This window comes from Aotus nancymaae, unplaced genomic scaffold, assembly GCF_030222135.1.
Source record: "Aotus nancymaae isolate 86718 unplaced genomic scaffold, 86718_ANA_hifiasm-v0.15.2.pri h1tg000032l_0, whole genome shotgun sequence".
Taxonomy (NCBI): domain Eukaryota; kingdom Metazoa; phylum Chordata; class Mammalia; order Primates; family Aotidae; genus Aotus; species Aotus nancymaae.
In genome coordinates this window covers 15,369,279-15,387,150 of record NW_026988445.1, presented here as the reverse complement: position 1 = coordinate 15,387,150, position 17,872 = coordinate 15,369,279, and the positions used below count along the sequence as shown (strand labels likewise).

The following is a 17,872-nucleotide window of genomic DNA, read 5'->3' as shown; positions in this document are numbered from 1 at the left end:
TATTTTCACAGAAGTAAGGCCAGTCATGCCAAATGAAACTTGAAGCTATGATTTTGTTTTGTTTTGTTTTTTAAATTACTACAATTTGAAGGTCAGTGCCCTTTTCTAAGGCATTAAGTACTACTTTCTCAGAATCATATCCTTTCTGCAGAGGAGGTTTTCCACCTATGGAAATAGTGTTTATGTTAAGATGCAATGGCAAAGACTAAGAATAATCAGTTGTAGGAATGAATTCTTTCCAGGAAAAGAATTTTAAGCAAAGCAGGACTATGCTAGAAGCCTTCTCCTACTCACAATTTTCCTTTTTCCTGTGGTAAAAAATTATAGAAGAGCTGTTTTTACTAAAGCATTTCTTCCCTTCTCTGATCACTCACAAATAGTTAAAATTGCTGTTAAGTTTGATCTTAGAGGTCAATCTCTGAAGCTTCCAGCTTTCTGCCTACTTGATTCTTTTTTTTTTTTTTTATTGAAACAGAGTCTCGCTCTATCACCAGGCTGAAGTGCAGTGGCATGATCCCGGCTCACTGCAACTTCCGTTTTCCAGTTTCAAGCAATTCTCCTGCCTCAGCCTCCCGAGTAGCTGGGACAACAGGCATGCACCACCACGCCCAGCTAATTTTTTGTACTTTTAGTAGAGGTGGGGTTTCACCATGTTGGCCAGGATGGTCTCAATCTCTTGACCTCGTGATCCACCCGCCTCGGCCTCCCAAAGTGCTGGGATTACAGGCATGAGCCACCGCGCCCCGCTACTTGATTCTTTGGTCCCATCCCAGTCATACAAAAGGATGCTCTGATTTTCATTAGAATTCCTTGTCTTAGTTTCTTATTTAAAAATGTTAAAGTTATCATGTGGGATATATCCACTAATTACAAAGCAGTGGTCTGGTATTTTTGTTTTAGTAATAGATAGGCACAACTACATAGCTCATGCCTGTAATCCCAGGACTTTGGGAGGCCAAGACAGGAGGATTGCTGGAGCCCAGGAATTCAAGACCAGCCTGGGAACATAGCGAGATTTTGTCTCTACACAAAAATAAAAACATGAGCCAGGCACAAAGTGATGCATGCCTATGGCCTAGCTACTTGGGAGGCTGAGCAGGGAGGAACATTTGAGCTGAGGAGTTCGCAGCTGCAGTCAGTCATACTTTGGGGTCCATACTGGATGTGTTACTGATAGAATTTTCTTCAGAAAGATACCTCAGTACTTGGTTTTTGAAATCAAATACATAAGGGTTATATTGAGTCAATAGCTACCTTGAGTGTAACCTCTTTTTTAAAATTTGTTTTCCTTGGCTTCTCTTGCTTGTTACCTGGAGTGTAACATTTTATATCTAATGTAGAAATTGTCAATGTATTCAACACCTAAAATACCTTTATTTAAATTATTTGAAACAGTATCACAAAACTCAGATTCTCCATTCCCCACAGCCATCAAAATAAAACTATGATAGCAAACAGAAATCATTTATTTCAGCTGTATCAGTGATTTCATTTTTCTCTCATAATGATTTTTTTTCTAGCTGGTCCAGTTCTGATGGCAAAGATGATCCAATTGAAGTATCTAAAGACAGCATATTTGTGAAGATCTTACAGAAACTTTTAAAAGATGGTAAGCGGTTTGTTACTATTGGAAATTACAATGTCACTCCCCAGTTTTAGAAATTGTAGAGTAATGGGATCAAATGACAGGGACATTTAGGTTTAAACAGTTTTATACTCAAAGTTAGATGTGTTTACAATAAAGGAAGGGCCTTTTCCCATCCTCTGCATGTCAGGGAGCATCTATCAAGGTGGTCTTCCTCCTCCTGGGTCTCTAGGTGACCACATGGGCTAAGTCATCATGCTGATTCAGAATGGGCAAGGAGGGAAACCTGGGGCACAAATGTTGGTTGTGACACTGAGTCTATAATGATAGAAGTAATCATTTCCTTTAATTTTTCAATTAACTATTTTTTTTTCTTTTTTTTGAGATAGAGTCTTTCTCTGTCCCCCAGGCTGGAGTGCAGTGGTGTGATCTCAGCTCACTGCAGCCTCTGCCTCCCAGGTTCAAGCAGTTCTTCTGCCTCAGCTTCCTGAGTAGCTGGGACTTCAGGTGTGCACCTGGCTACTTTTCGTATTTTCAGTAGAGACAGGGTTTCACCATGTTGGCCAGGGTAGTCTGGAACTTCTGACCTTAAGTGATCCACCTGCCTTTGCCTCCCAAAGTGCTGGGATTACAGGCATGAGTGACCATGCCCAGCAGTTTAACTCTTTTGTGAAGACTGAAAATTTGAAATGAGATACAAACTTTTATATATTTCCTACTAAAAATTGATTATATCATGCTTAAGAACAAATTTTAAAATATTTTTACAAATCCATTCTAAAATTTAGTTTAGAAACAAAAAGAAACAAGAAGTACTCTGGGGAGCTGAGGTGAGCGGGTCACCGAGGCCAGGGGTTTGAGACCAGCCTGGCCAACTTGGCAAAGCCCCATCTCTACTATAAATACAAAAATTAGCCAGGTGTGGTGGCTCATGCCTGTAACCCCAGCTACTCAGGAGACTGAGGCACCAAAATTGCTTGAACCTGGGAGGCAGAGATTGCAGCCAGCTGAGATCGTGCTACTGCACTCCAGTCTGAGGGGTCAGAGCAAGACTTTCTCTAAAGAAAAAAAAAAAAAACCAAGAAGCATTCATTTGGAGTATTACCCACACAGATCTCCAAGCATTAGTTTTCAGATTTTTAGCCTCCTTTTATAGCTGTAAAAATGCCACAGAACTAAATTGTGTCTAATTAAGTATTGAGTGCTAATATTTAAGGGAAGCTTTGCAATTTTTGTTATTCGTAGTGGATTATAAACAGGTGAAAAACAGGAATTAAAAGTCATAATTTTATATAAGACAAGAATAGTAGAAACTTTTTTTTTTTTTTTTGAGACAGAGTCTTGCTTTGTTGCCCAGGTTGGAGTGCAGTGGTTCAATCTTAGCTCGCTGCAACCTCTGCCTCCCAGGTTCTGTCAATTCTGTTATCTCAGCCTCTCAAGTAGCTGGGATTACAGGCATGCACCACCACGCCCAGCTAATTTTTGTATTTTTAGTAGAGGCGGGGTTTCACCATATTGGTCAGGCTGGTCTCAAACTCCTGACCTCGTGATCTGCTCACCTCAGCCTCCCAAAGTGCTGGGATTACAGACATGAGCCACCGCACCTGGCTGAAACTTTTATTTAAACAAAAATATAGGCAGATGTAGTGGCTCACACTTTGGGAGGGCAAAGTGGGAGGATCACTTGAGCCCAGTAGTTCAAGACCAGCCAGAGCAACATAGGGAGATCCTGTCTCTACTTTTAAAAAAAGTAGGAGGAGGGGCGGGCGGCAGGCATGGTGGCTCACGCCTGTAATCCCAACACTTTGGGAGGCGGTGGCGGATCACCTGAGGTCAGAAGTTCGAGACCAGCCTGGCCAACATGGTGAAACCCCGTGTCTACTAAAAATACAAAAATGTAAGCCAGGCATTGTGGCGGTCGCCTGTAATCCCAGCTACTCCGGAGGCTCAGGCAAGAAAATTACTTGAACCCTGGAGTCGGAGGTTGCAGTGAGCCAAGATGATGCCATTGCACTCCAGCCTGGGTGACAGAACGGAACTCTGTCTCAAAAACTAAATAAATAAATAAATAAGTATTAGTTGGGGACAGGGATGCATGCCCATGGTTCCAGCTACTGAGGAGGCTGAGGTAGGAGGATTGGTTGAGGCTGCAGTGAGCTGTGATGGTGCCACTGCACTTCAGCCTGGGTGATAGAGTGAGACCTTGTCTCAAAAAAAAAAAAATGTATATGTGTGTGTGTATTATATGTGTATATTTTATATATGTAAGGTATGTGGGTTTTTTTATAACAACAGGACAGACATTTTTGGAACCTTCTTAATACGGCTTTCATGTACAATGGTGTTTTTAAGGTATAGATTCTGAAGGTAGGGAGATACAGATACCCTCATGTTGTATTTCATGGGCTTTGACAGTGCAGCAGCTGCTTCAGCCTGTGCATTCATCCTGCAGACATATTACCCACAAGGTTTGTTTTTACATGTTACCTGAAGTACATTATACATATAGAACAAAATGCATGTCTCATTAAATGGAGTTTAAATTTTTTTCTAGTCATCAGCATTTAATAGTTGAGAATGGTCGTATAAAAGTCTTATTTTCTGACTTCGCTTGAAAATCAAAGATTGGCCTACATGAGGCTGAAATGGTTACATGGAGCAGTCAGATAGGGCTGAAGAGTGCTGCCCTCTGCAGCCGGGCCATTGGCTTAAGTTTACCAAGATGCCCTGGGACCGTCTTCACTCATACAGACTCTGTTACCTGCCAAGCTTTTGCAAGCATTTGAGTTTTAAAAGTCAAATAAAGTGTTACTTTTTAAAGAGAATTTTTCTTTTATAAATAATGTGGTATCTTTACAAGTATATCATTTTACAGAGAGCCTTTATTGAAAGTGTGTTAATCATAATAAATGATATACAAATGTTTTGTTTGGATTTACCCTCATAACATTTATCAACTCAGATTTTTCTTGTATAACAATTAAGTACCAGGCATGGTAGCTCACACCTATAATCCCAGCACTTTGGGAGGCAGAGACAGGAGAATCCCTTGAGCTCAGGAGTTCAAGACCAGCCTGGGCCACATAGCAAAATCCCACCTCTACAAAAAAAAAGAAAAAAAAAATAGCCAGGCATGATGGTGCATGCCTTTAGTCCCTGCTACTCAGGAGGCTGAGGTGGGAGAATCACTTGAGCTCGGGAGGTCAAAGAGTTGAAGCTGCAGTGAGCTACGATCACACCATTACACTCCAGCCTGGATAACAGAGTGAGAAGCTGTCTCAAAAACAAAACAAAAACTACAATTAAGAACCAGAAAACAGGCTGGGTACAGTGGCTCACACTTGTAATCCAGTACTTTGGAAGACTGAGGTCAGTGGATTACTTGAGGTCAGGAGTTCAAGACCAGCCTGGCCAACATGGTGAAACACAGTTTCTACTAAAAATACAAAAAATTAGTGGGGCATGGTGGGATGTGCCTGTAATCCCAGTTACTGGGGAGGCTGAGGCAGGAGAATCACTTGAACCCAGGAGGCAGAGGTTGCTGTGAGCTGAGATTATGCCATTGCACTCCAGCCTGGCCAGCAGAGTGAGACTCCGTCTCCAAAAAAAAGAACCAAAAGTATTAGATGAGATAATGAGATAAACACACACCAAAGAGAAAAAAAAAATAACCAAAAAATGATGCAAGGCCCTTTGAGGATTTTTTTTAAAAAACGGTATTTGATTTTGATAATCTTATGGTAATATAACAAATTATAAAATATTGTTGGCTTATTAATTTGAAATTTTTCATCTAGTTTTCTCTATTTGTCAAATGAGAAAATTGTATATACTTGTTTGTAACTATACAGCTCTCAATCCATTTAGTTCATGTTCACTGACTTTTCAGCTCTATGGATGAATCACTTGTGAAAAAATGATTCTTTTGCCTATCTAATTTTAGATTTATACTGTAATACGTTTTGAGATACTATAGCTAACATTCATAACAGGGTTTCTACTAAATTATTCCTTAAATAGTGGGTCATATAAGTGTTTGAAATACTTGTTTTCAAGCTTGGGAATATATGAAAACATTTCAGATCTTCTTAAACGCTTTAAATAGAATGGCTATTTTGACCACTGGAAGGAAAAACAGTCAGGCAGTGTCTGTGAAGAACATTACTTTGTTAGACTTGAAAGTATGTTTGACAGATGGAAGGAATTTGGAAAAGTATATTTCCCAACAGCAAAGTGACGTTATATTTTAAATAGAAGCACAGGTGTTTTTGTCATCAATCATCTTAATTCATTTGAGAGCTTTATAATAATTGAAAAATGACTTTCTGTGTTTGTGTTTATAGGCGTTCAGCTCAGTGAGTACTTACCGGAAGTGAAAGACCTGCTACAAGCGGATCAGCTTGGAAGCTTAAAGTCCAATCCTTACTTCGAGTTTGTTTTGAAAGCAAATTATGAATATTATGTTCAGGGACAAATATAACTTTTTCTAAAAATGGCCATTGTTTATGAAATTTGAATAAGTATGTCCTTAGAAATATTTTTGGCCTTAAACAGGTCAAGTTTGTACAATTTTATAACACGTATAGCTGAGTTTTTGTGCTTTTACATAGGAAGCTAATATAAAACAGTTACGTAACTGGAATTTTGGTTTTCAGTTACGTGATTTGTTCTTTCCACCTGAAATGTGTCAGTTGTTGTTCCTGTACTCGGTGCTCTTCCTTTTTACTCTGACGTGGTCCCAGGTTCTGGAGTTTTTGTCCTGGTTCTAGCTACTCACATGCACAGATCACTTCTAGGCCTCAGTTTCTGTGACCCTGAAAATTACTTGATTGCAGTAGCTTGTCTCTAAAATTGCTGTGACTCCAGATACTGTGCACCATGGAGAATCTAGAGTGTTTGGTATCTATTTCAGTTAGGGCTACTGGGAAATGTCCAGTAAGCTAAATGTCAACTTTTGCTGACTTATTGTGAAGACGAAAAACCAAAGCAGAGTGGGTCTAACTCATGTGAGTTTGATAACTGATGAACTCATTGGGAGCTTTTTAAACTTTTCTACATAAATAATGAGTATTAATGAAAGTATTTTAGTGAATGAAACATTTATGTGGTTTTGTAACCTATCTATAAATTACTGGTGATGAGAAGTTTAGTTCTGATCTTTCAGTATGAGGATTCAGTCAGCCTCATGTATTTTCAGAATGACTTTCATGAATTCCAACTTTACACACAGTCTGCCTAGCTAGTCAAAAGCATGAATGATACTAGAAACCATTATAGGTTTTCCTAATGTGGCAATTGATGTGACGAAAAGGTACTGTTCTCTCAGAGCTTTGTCCTGACCAGTGTCATTGCTCACTCAGTGTTTATCTGGCTTTTAAATAAAGGCCAGAGCTTGGACAGGGAGTTTGCTGGCATGTCCGCACTTTGGCCCAGTCGAATGCCCACTAACCAGCTTGCTCCAACAGCTGAAAAGGTCAGAAGTTAAACGTGGTGAAGAGTCCTGTTCCTGGATTCACAGAGTCCAGCATCAAGCCCTCTCCCCCAGCAGGCTGCAAGGCCAGCCCTTGAGTATGTTTGGAAGAGCAGGTTAATGGAGCTGTTTGTAAATCAAAGGGAAGAAATTAGCAGCCTGGTCTTTTTCTCTTTGTAGCTTGCGTGTTAGGATAGCATGAGGGTCTGGGTTAGGAACATGTTGGAAGATACTAAGAGAAGTTAGGAACAGCAGCTTGTCAGATGGCCAGTAAGAAACCACTGAGTGCTTGTATTGTAAGATGAGGCTTTGTTTTTACATGGACGTCAGCTGTCAGTGTTCACGTCTCACCTGTAGGACCCTGTCTGGTGATAATGTGCTCTGGGTCACACAGGCTCCCACCACCTTCATGTGCTGCTGCACACCTAATGATTCCTGTGTATGGGAAGGTACCACAGGGAAACCAAACTGGTCATGCCCCAGACCCCACGGATTGTCTGGATATAAAATGACTGCTCTTATGGTGTGAAGTAGAGTCATCTTACTTCAAAGGAGTTTAAAGCTCAGTCTTTTAATTTTCATTCTCTTTGTATCTTGTAGCTATAGAATCCAAAATGGTTGAGATTTTTAAACATTATTTTAACAGTAAAAATGAAATTAAGAACTAGGATTTTGAATGATTTTTTCTCTAGAATTTTAAAAATTGGTTTCACAACATAGTCTTCATCAAAGAATTTTTTTTTATATAAATCAAGTAGCAGATAATTACGCAGGCGCCATGTGACATATTTTCTTTGAAAGAGATACTTTATTGACTTGGAAGAGGTTTGTCATCACGCCTGTGTTTAAGTGCTGCTCTGAGAGTCCAGCTTGGGACCTGGATAAAATACAAGAGTAAAATGTTTTTGATGGTGAGCAGAGGGGAGTGTGTGCAGGCATGGGTACTGGCTTTTCTTAGAGGATTCTTGAACATATTGGTGTCAAGGATTGTGGCAGAGCTGGAAATACACAGTAAAACCTTGCTCAATTCCTGAGTGAGGTAAAGCTACTGACACCTCTCTTTGAGGGTTTACATTTTTAATGATTGAACTGTGTTTCTTTTTTTTTTATTTTAGGGTCTGAATTGTAGTTTTCCTAATACATCACCCACCTACATTCTACACACCTGGACATTTTGAGGCTCACTACAGAAACAGTGTAGCCCCACCTGCCTGTTCCTGACATTTTATCCTGAGAATGCCTGAAAAGAAAGTATATACACCCATGTGAACAAAGCCATTCATTAAAAGCCAACATACATTAAAAAAAAAAAAATACTGGATCAGGCATGGTGGCTCACACCTGTAATCCTAGCACTTGGGGAGGCCAAGATGGGAGGATTGCTTGAGCTCAGGAGTTCACAACCAGCCTGGGGAACATAGCAAGACCCTGTCTGTCCTAAAAAAAAAAACACAAAAAACAAAAATTAGGCATGGTGATGTGTGCCTGTAGTCCCAGCTACTTGGGAGGCTGAGCTGAGAGGATCACTTGAGCCTCGGAGTTTGTGACTACAGTGAGCCACGATCACACCACTGCACTCCAGCCTGGGTGGCAGATTAAGACCCTGTGTCAAATAACATTATGTAATTCTAATTTTAAGAAAAACTGTAGAAAAAGAAAATAGACCTCTATAATCCTACCAGCGAGAAATAACTTTAGTCGCCATTATGAAATATGTCTTAGAATGTTTTTGACTATATATGCTTTTTCATTGTGTGACTTTACTCATGGGAGATACTGTGAGCATTTCTCTGTATCCTTAATCCAGTGTTTCTTGACCTTTGTTTTAATGATCGCCCCTCCTGAGGAGCCTTTTTAGACAGTTTTTCCTAATCACCTCCCACCCCAATGAAAGTGTAATACCACAGACCTACTTTATTTATTTATTTATTTATTTAGAAATAGAGTCTTGCTCTGTCACCCAGGCTGGAATGCAGTGGTGCAGTCTCAGCTCACTGGAATCTTCCACCTCCTGGGTTCAAGCGATTCTCCTGCCTCAGCCTCCTGAGTAGCTGGGATTGCAGGCACCAGCCACCATGTCTGGCTAATTTTTGTGTTTTTAGTAGAGACAGGGTTGTACCATCTCATTCAGGTTGCTCTTGAACTCCTGACCTCAGGTGATCCACCCGACTTGGCCTCCCAAAGTGCTGGGATTACAGGCGTGAGCCACCGCATTTGGCCAACTATCTTTTAAATGTACTGTGGCCTTTGGAAGCCACAAATCCCTGTTCTATCTGAATTTTTTTCACTTCCTAAGAACCAAGTTTTCCCCCTTTGAGAATGCCCATCTAAAACACTCTTCGGAGTACAATTTATTTAATGACTGTGTGATACTTTATCATGGCAGAACCATAATTAATGTAACAGCCCTTACCCTCTTGATGTATCTCACTCTCTGTTTCTTAAAAATTAAGACACATGGGTTGAGTGGTTTTGTTTTTTGCCATTTTAAATGCTAGAATAAATCTTTGTACAAAAATCTGTGCCCTCCAAATACGGTGACCATGACATTGACTCTGCCTGCTCAGTTGCAATGACATTGATATGTGTGTACTGAGCAGGCCAATGACCTCTAATGTTCTTTACTCACCTTTCCTGCCACCATACTGTGTGCAGCTGCCCCAAGCCCTTAGTCATTGGAAGCAAGACATGGCACCATGTGCTGAATGTTTTGTATCTCTCAGGTACTCACCTAGTTTTTTTGTTTTTGTTTTTTTTCATTTGAGACGGAGTCTTGCTCTGTCCCCAGGCTGGAGTGCAGTGATGCAGTCTCAGCTCACTGCAACCTCTGCCTCCTGGGTTCAAGCGATTTCCTGCCTCAGCCGCCCGAGTAGCTGGGATTACAGGTGCATGCCACCATGCCCGACTAATTTTTTTGTGTTTTTAGTAGAGACCAGGTTTCATCATGTTGGCCAGGCTGGTCTCGAACTCCTGACCTCAAGTGATCCGCCTGCCTGTGCCTCCCAAAGTGCTGGGATTACAGGCGTGAGCCACCGCCTCCAGTTCTCACCTAGTTTTAATCCTCAAATCAATCTTAAGGAATATCGTGAGTTGAGAATGCTTTCTGGAAAGTTATTTGTCCAAGATTACATAGCCAGTCAGTGGAGAAGGTAAATGCAGCTCTGCTTGATTCCAGAATGGAAGCTGATAACCAGTTCATGATATTCTGGGTATAAAGAAGGAGGTTGGAGAGGGGGCACTGCTCCAATGAATCATCAGGCTCTTAGAGGTGGCCGTGAGGGCAAAAACCACCAGCTTCAGGAAGAAAAAAAAGAAAATTCAAGTCCTTTCTTTGTAACTGTCAGCGGTTGACCCAACCTTTTCTCTTTTTTTTGGAGACAGAGTCTCTGTCGCCTAAGCTGGAGTGCAGTGGTGGGATCTTGGTTCACTGCAACCTCCGACTCCCAGGTTCAAGCGATTCTCCTGGCTCAGCCTCCAGAGTAGTTGGGATTACAGGTGTATGCCACCACGCCTGGCTAATTTTTGTATTTTTAGTAGAGACAGGGTTTTCCCATGTTGGCCAAGCTGGTCTTGAACTCCTGACCTCAAATGATCCACCTGCCTCAGCCTCCCAAAGTACTGGGATTACAGGTACGAGCCACCATGCCCAGCCAACTCGACCTTTTTAAGTAGCTTGTGAGGAGAATGTGTTTGTCTTTGTTCACCCCATCCCTGGAACGTCTCTTAACGGAGTGGCCAGCCAGCCCCTCAAAGCTGAGTTTCTGGGGAAGCCATGACGTTTCGTGTCAGGATGTCTGTGGCTCATTGTTGGAAAAGATTCCTTGAGGGTCTGTTCTGTTTCGAACTGTACCCAGTGTTGGGGAAGTTTGGAGAGAGGCAGCCCAAGCCCTTCTCCTCCACTGGCTGCTGTGGAACCTGGGGTGTGTTTTAGCTCGTTAAGCCTCAGTTTTCTTTAAAATAAAAAACTGGAATGAATAATACCTATCTTATTTACCTTAGGATAGTTAAAAGGTTAATTGAAACATGAAAGCATATTATAAAGTGTTTTCCCAGTTCCTGTTTAAATTGATAGGAAACACAGTAGGGAAGACGGACTGAGCAAGATTGGTGTATGGAGTGTTGAGGGCACGATTGGAGAGAAGGGAAGTGTGAACACTGAACACACTGGCATGGTGGTAGCAGAAGTGCCCCATCCGGGTATGAAGAGCTGAGGCCGCACCTGAAAACTTAGAAGCAGAAACTCCCTGTCTAGCATACCCTACATGGCTGGCCTTTATTTAGTGACAATTCTCAAAAGGCTGTGCAGGGCACCGCTGCGCTCCCCCTAAACGTACATGTATGGAGACATGGCTCTGCCTCCCACTCATTCAGCCTATTCTCTAAGCCAATGAGAGTGCAACAAGACCAGAATGAGACTGAGGGTGGCCTGTGGTGACCTGTCAGGGACTATTTAAACCAGCCACAAATCATGTGGGCAGGGAACAGATGTCTGGACTGGCCACCTCAGGGCCCATCTCCCACGGTTTGCTGTACTAGCAGGTCTCTGTTCGCTTGCGAGTGTTTTTATTCATGGTCAGCTTTTAGTGTGGGTTTGAGTGTAACAGACTGAGCTTAGAAAAGCTTGTTGCGAGGAAAGGTAAGAGATGAACTGAGCAAGAGTTTTGAAAAATAGTGACAATTCCATTCTCCTTTGGAATGCCAGCAAATACTGAGGCATCCAATGTACGGCAGCACGTTTCCTGACCTCAAGGCCCAAACGTGAGCTAATCCCCTTACATTACAAGCAGCTCATTTGCCAGGTGTTTTTTTCTAGTATCTCCACTACTCGCGGACACAGGAGGACACAGGATATTGAAAATGAAATACAGTTCTGTCAATTATTCACTTATTCTCCAAAATACTTGGAAGAACCAAATATGAAATCACAGGAGCCTTTATACTCATCAAATAGGCCCTATACTAACCAAACTCCTTACTTTTTAATTGACTAATTGTTTTTAGGAAGGTAGTAATTTATTTACTAAAATATTTTTGTTAATACTTGTTTATTTTTAGAAGGAGCTGCGGTGATGCAGGCTGCAGAGGAGGGTCACATATGCTTCTATCCCCCTTTTAGAGAATCCACACCTGTCCCAGTTGCTGAGTTCCGCTACCAAATGTGAAATTGCAACTATTTTGGGAGCACTTAAACACATCAGAAAAATGAGTGATTCTGTTCTGGCTCACACCACGTCACTGATGTACCCCCTTAAAGCATGCCACTGATTTCATCACAAAAGACTGCTCCTCCACAAGGTTAGAACTGTCCTTGACTTAGGGAAGAAGAGAGAGAGAGAGAGAGACAGGCACCAACTGGGTAACCTCTGCTGACCCCTCCAACTCCACTTTACCATAAGTAGCTCCAAATCCTTCTAGAAAATCTGAAAGGCATAGCCCCATATATCAGTGATATAAATAGAACCTGCAGGCTGTGGTAGGTGATGGCTCCAAGGTGGACTGGGAGGCCGCCTGGCCTTGGCAGACATCATCCTCTAAATATAAAGATGAGTTTGTTCAGCCTTTGCAGAAGGAAAAACTGCTACCCATCCTAGAGTGCAGCGTCCTTGTCCTCTTTATTGGGAGGAAGGACCAGCAAAGCCTCATCTCGGAAGAGCCCCTCACCCATCTCCACCTCCTACGGTTGTGACCCTTGTCTTTCAGCCCCAGGAGAGGGACACACATAGCACCACCAAAGAGGTTGGGGGAGGGCCTCAGCCCACCAAACCCTGGGACCAGTGCATCCTAGAGGAGAGGAACCCCAACTCCTTCACTCCCTTTAGGAGACCCAAGTGCGCTGCGCGTCCCTGAGGCGGACAGCTCCGTGTGCCCAGGCTCTGCGCCTGACAGTGCCAGAGCTACCGTTCAGGCCTGTCCCCGGGAGCCCCCGCGCCTCCTCCCCAGCGCTCCGCCCTCGCCTCCCCCCGCCAGTTGTCTGTCCGGCGACAGCTGCGCGCCCTCTGGCTGCTTGTGGCCCTCTCTGCGGTGGGGGAAGGGGTCGGTGTGGCTCAGCTTTTTGGATTCAGGGAGCTCCGGGGTGGGAAGAGAGAAATGGAGTTCCAGGGGCGTAAGGGGGAGGGAGTTCGCCTTCCTTCTCTGCCTGAGGCTCAGGAGTGATTGCTTCCCCAATCCTCCCAAGCCCCCCACTCCACATGTCACCCTCCTACCGATAGTCGCAAGTGGGAGTTTGGGGATCTGAGCAAAGAACCCAAAGAAGAGTTGAAATATTGGAGGTCAGCAGTCCCGCACCTTCCCGAGCGCCCAGCGCACTCAGAGTGGACATGGGTGGGGAGGCCTTTGGGACAGGTGCGGTTCCCGGAGCTCAAGAGCACATATGAACCCACCCGCGCACGCGGTGACCCTCGCCCCACCTCATCCCCTCCAGCGGGCAACTGGGTCGGGTCAGGAGGGGCAAACCCGCTAGGGAGACACTCCATATACGGCCCGGCCCGCGTTACCTGGGACCGGGCCAACCCACTCCTTCTTTGGTCAACACCGGGGACCCGGGCGGGGGCCCAGGCCGCGAACCGGCCGAGGGAGGGGGCTCTAGTGCCCAACACCCAAATATGGCTCGAGAAGGGCAGCGACATTCCTGCGGGGTGGCGAGGAGGGAGAGCCCGCGGGCTATATAAAACCTGAGCAGAGGGACAATCGGCCACTGCAGCGGACAGCGCCGAGCGAAGCCTCGCTTCCCTCCCGCGGCGACTGGGGCCCGAGCGAGAGTAGCAGTTGTAGCTACCTGCCCAGGTAGGGCGGAAGTTGGGAGGAGGCAGGGGGACAGGGCATTACCGAGGGGAACCCGAAGGACTCCGGGCAGAACCCAGTCGGCTCACCTGGTCAGCCTCAGGCCTGCGCCCTGCGCTCTGTGCCTCGTCCCCGGAGCCACACGAACTTTAAACAAGAGACAAGACAGTCGGCCTCTGGAAATTGGACGTCTCCAAATTTTTTTTTTCTAGCCTCTCTTGGTTGCTTTATCTGGCATGTCGGATGTTCCTAGGGAGATAAACGGTTTTACCCACCCACTCTGGGTTTCCAGCAGGCAAAAGGCCCTTACTGAGTTTGAAATGTGGTAGGGTTCCTAACAGGCCACTCTTCCCTGCATGAGGTGCCAACGCTTTCCCATGCGCCTCTCCTTCCACCCTCACGCTGGCCCAGCGAGCAGGCAGTGCCCAGGCCTTATCCCCCTAGGTGACAGATGTGGTCAGGGAGGCGCAGAGAGGATGAACACTAGCGTCCAGCTCTTGGAGCAGGTGTCAGGCAGGGAAGGCAGGTCTCAGGTGACATGTTCCCCTGGCTGTGCAGGGCAGAGGACTTCTCAGTGTGGTCTCTCGACGCTGTGCCCCTTTTCCTGGTGCAGAAAAGCCCTTAGTGAGGGGACAAAGCTCGGAAAGAGACCCCTGGTCGCCGCCCTGGCAGAATTTGAGTGGCTCGACAGGGGATGTCCCTAGGTTCCTAGGGAGCGAGGATGTTGGGGCCGGCCGGGCCTACCCGCGCCGCTGAGGCTTCTGCGCTGCTGCACCACGCCTCTTCACGGTCTCCTTGTCCTTGCAGAAACTAGACACCATGTGCGACGAAGACGAGACTACCGCCCTCGTGTGCGACAATGGCTCCGGCCTGGTGAAAGCCGGCTTCGCCGGGGATGACGCCCCTAGGGCAGTGTTCCCTTCCATCGTGGGCCGCCCCCGACACCAGGTCAGGCTGCCCCTCCGCAGAGGGAACCCGGGTCCCCGCATAATCCAGCCGGTGCCACCCGGAGCGGCGTTAACGGGTGCGTGGTGTCTCCGCTCCGCAGGGCGTCATGGTCGGTATGGGTCAGAAAGATTCCTACGTGGGCGACGAGGCGCAGAGCAAGAGAGGTATCCTGACCCTGAAGTACCCTATTGAGCACGGCATCATCACCAACTGGGACGACATGGAGAAGATCTGGCACCATACCTTCTACAACGAGCTCCGTGTGGCTCCCGAGGAGCACCCCACCCTGCTCACCGAGGCCCCCCTCAACCCCAAGGCCAACCGCGAGAAGATGACACAGATCATGTTTGAGACCTTCAACGTGCCCGCCATGTATGTGGCCATCCAGGCCGTGCTGTCCCTCTACGCCTCCGGCCGGACCACCGGTGAGTGCCCGCGGCGCCCAGGCCCCTCTCCCGCCTCCGCCCCCGCCCCTAGCGCCCAGCCCCGACCTCGCCCCCAGCCGCTCACTCTCTCCCTCGCGCGCACAGGCATCGTGCTGGACTCCGGTGATGGTGTCACCCACAACGTGCCCATCTATGAGGGCTACGCGCTGCCGCACGCCATCATGCGCCTGGACCTGGCGGGCCGCGACCTCACCGACTACCTGATGAAGATCCTCACTGAGCGCGGCTACTCTTTCGTGACCACAGGTGCGCGGCGCCCCGGCACCCCAGGCGGGAGGGCCGGCGGCGGGCGCTGAGTGAGGGCTCCTCTCCTGCTTCTGCTCTCCGCAGCTGAGCGCGAGATCGTGCGCGACATCAAGGAGAAGCTGTGCTACGTGGCCCTGGACTTCGAGAACGAGATGGCGACGGCCGCCTCCTCCTCCTCCCTGGAAAAGAGCTACGAGCTGCCAGACGGGCAGGTCATTACCATCGGCAACGAGCGCTTCCGCTGCCCGGAGACGCTCTTCCAGCCCTCCTTTATCGGTGAGCCCCGCGCGCCCGCGCCCGCGCCCGCGCTGCGGCCCCCCAGCCCCCCGGCCCCGCGGGCCCCGGACGCCCCGAGCTCCCGCTCACGCTTCCCCCTCGCGGCCCCCAGGTATGGAGTCGGCGGGCATTCACGAGACCACCTACAACAGCATCATGAAGTGCGACATCGACATCAGGAAGGACCTATATGCCAACAACGTCATGTCGGGGGGCACCACGATGTACCCCGGGATCGCTGACCGCATGCAGAAAGAGATCACCGCGCTGGCCCCCAGCACCATGAAGATCAAGGTGGGCGGCGGCCTGCGCGGGCTGCCGTTTGGGTGGGCTCCGGGGTAAGGCCTCCCCACCTCACGCGCTGTTTTGCAGATCATCGCCCCGCCAGAGCGCAAGTACTCGGTGTGGATCGGCGGCTCCATCCTGGCCTCGCTGTCCACCTTCCAGCAGATGTGGATCACCAAGCAGGAGTACGACGAGGCCGGCCCCTCCATCGTCCACCGCAAATGCTTCTAGACGCACTCCACCTCCAGCGCGCGACTTCTCAGGACGACGAATCTGCTCAATGGGCGGCTGAACTCCAGCCACTCCGCAGTCACTTTCTTTGTAACAACTTCCGTTGCTGCCATCGTAAACTGACACAGTGTTTATAACGTGTACATACATTAACTTATTACCTCATTTTGTTATTTTTCGAAACAAAGCCCTGTGGAAGGAAATGGCAAACTAGAAGAAGCATTAAAGTCATTCTGTTAAGCTGCGTAAAGTGGTTGTGTTTATTTGCTTGGGTTGGGGGGAAGGGAGTGGAGCAGGAAGAGGGATTCCCATCCCCTACATCCTCTGAAATCACTTTTCACAATACCCCAAATGAGTGAGCTCCTTGGAAGACAAAAGTGACAATTCCCACGCTCCTTTGCCGGTTTCTCCCCCGGATCAGATCCATTCCAGATCACTGGCGGCTGGTGGTGGCCTGACCTGCCCCTCTGAGGTGTGGGGAAGCAGTTTTCTTCCACTGCGCAGCGCTCGCAAGAGTTGCCCCCACTGCCAGGTCGGCCTCGGCTGACGGCCCTGGGTCCCGGCAGGCAACGGGCGCTGACCATGGTGCTGGGGCCAGAGAGCGGTCCCTCAGAGGGCATCTCAGCTCCACCTACGGTGTTCTCCGACTGAATCTCCAGATCTGAGGGGGGGGGGGGGTGTTTTGTATTTAACAAGTCATTTCGTTTTTTTGTTTTTAATAGAGACAGGGTCTCGTCCTGTCACCCAGGGTGGAGTGCAGTGGTGCCATCTCAGCTCACTATATCCACTAACTGAGCTCAAGGGATCCTCCCACCTCAGCCTCCCCAGTTGCTAATATTTTAGCATGTGTCACCACGTCTAGTTAATTTTTAAAATTTTTTTATTGTAGAGACAGGGTCTCAGGGTCTAGTTAAGCTGCCCAGGCTGGTCTTGAACTCCTGGCCACAAGCAATGCTCCTGCCTCAGCCCCCTAAAGTTCTGGAATTGCAGGCCTGTGCCACTATGTCCAAGCTTAATAAGCCAGTTTTAATTTGCAAATGAAGACTGTCACTATCTCTCTCCTACTGGGAAATCCTTTGCTTCACACCAGGTGCTGCTGGTAGAAAGAAACACCCCCCTCATACAGGGGCTGGGAAGGAGGCAAGGAAGGGCCAAGTGAGAGCTCCAGAAAGAAGGGCAGCAAAGAAGTGTCAGAGAGGTGGGAAGCTGAGGCTGGCATTGGAAGAGGAGGAGGTAAGCAAGAGGAGGAGGAACACCTTCCCAGCCAAAAAGTTTTAAAGGCAGCAAATATATCAACAGAGTATGAATTTCTGTGGGAGAGCACAATACCTATTCTTTAAAAGGAGGTTAATGTTTCCTAGTCAAAAGCAGTGGTCCCTAAATATAATGGATTCAAACTCAAGGTAATAAATTCATTTGTAAATAAGTTTATAGCTGCAATTGACAAAATAGCTATGTTATATGCCACATAGTCATATGTATAATCCCTCATTTTCTGGCCTATTGAAAAACTTCAGAAATCTTTGAGGTCTCCAAGAGCGTGGTACTCTCAAATCCAGATATCAAGAGTATTGACAATATTGAAGAAATTTAAGATTTTGATAT

At 46.7% G+C, this 17,872-nt stretch overlaps 2 protein-coding genes across 2 annotated transcripts in view; both read left to right on the top strand.

Moving 5' to 3' along the window:
- NUP133 (nucleoporin 133) overlaps window positions 1-6,268 on the top strand; it is a 77,603-nt gene extending 71,335 nt beyond the window's left edge. Inside the window, exons 25-26 of the mRNA XM_012459847.3 lie at window positions 1,521-1,609; window positions 5,929-6,268. Coding sequence (XP_012315270.2) covers window positions 1,521-1,609; window positions 5,929-6,065 — 226 coding nt within the window. The 3' untranslated portion in view covers window positions 6,066-6,268. The remainder of the gene's footprint in view (window positions 1-1,520; window positions 1,610-5,928) is intronic.
- Window positions 6,269-13,730: 7,462 nt separating this feature from the next.
- ACTA1 (actin alpha 1, skeletal muscle) lies at window positions 13,731-16,517 on the top strand. Its single transcript, XM_012459846.2, has 7 exons — window positions 13,731-13,838; window positions 14,643-14,783; window positions 14,884-15,208; window positions 15,314-15,475; window positions 15,560-15,751; window positions 15,864-16,045; window positions 16,124-16,517. The coding sequence occupies exons 2-7, from the start codon at window positions 14,655-14,657 to the stop codon at window positions 16,265-16,267; spliced, it is 1,134 nt and encodes a 377-aa protein (XP_012315269.1). The 5' UTR covers window positions 13,731-13,838; window positions 14,643-14,654; the 3' UTR covers window positions 16,268-16,517.
- The last annotated feature ends 1,355 nt before the right edge of the window (window positions 16,518-17,872 follow it).

Coding starts and splice junctions, on each gene's coding strand:
- ACTA1 (XM_012459846.2), top strand. CDS start 14,655: ATGTGCGACGAAGACGAGACTACCGCCCTCGTGTGCGACAATGGCTCC. Junction 14,784..14,883: donor TGGGCCGCCCCCGACACCAG/GTCAGGCTGCCC, acceptor TCCGCTCCGCAG/GGCGTCATGGTCGGTATGGG. Junction 15,209..15,313: donor CGCCTCCGGCCGGACCACCG/GTGAGTGCCCGC, acceptor TCGCGCGCACAG/GCATCGTGCTGGACTCCGGT.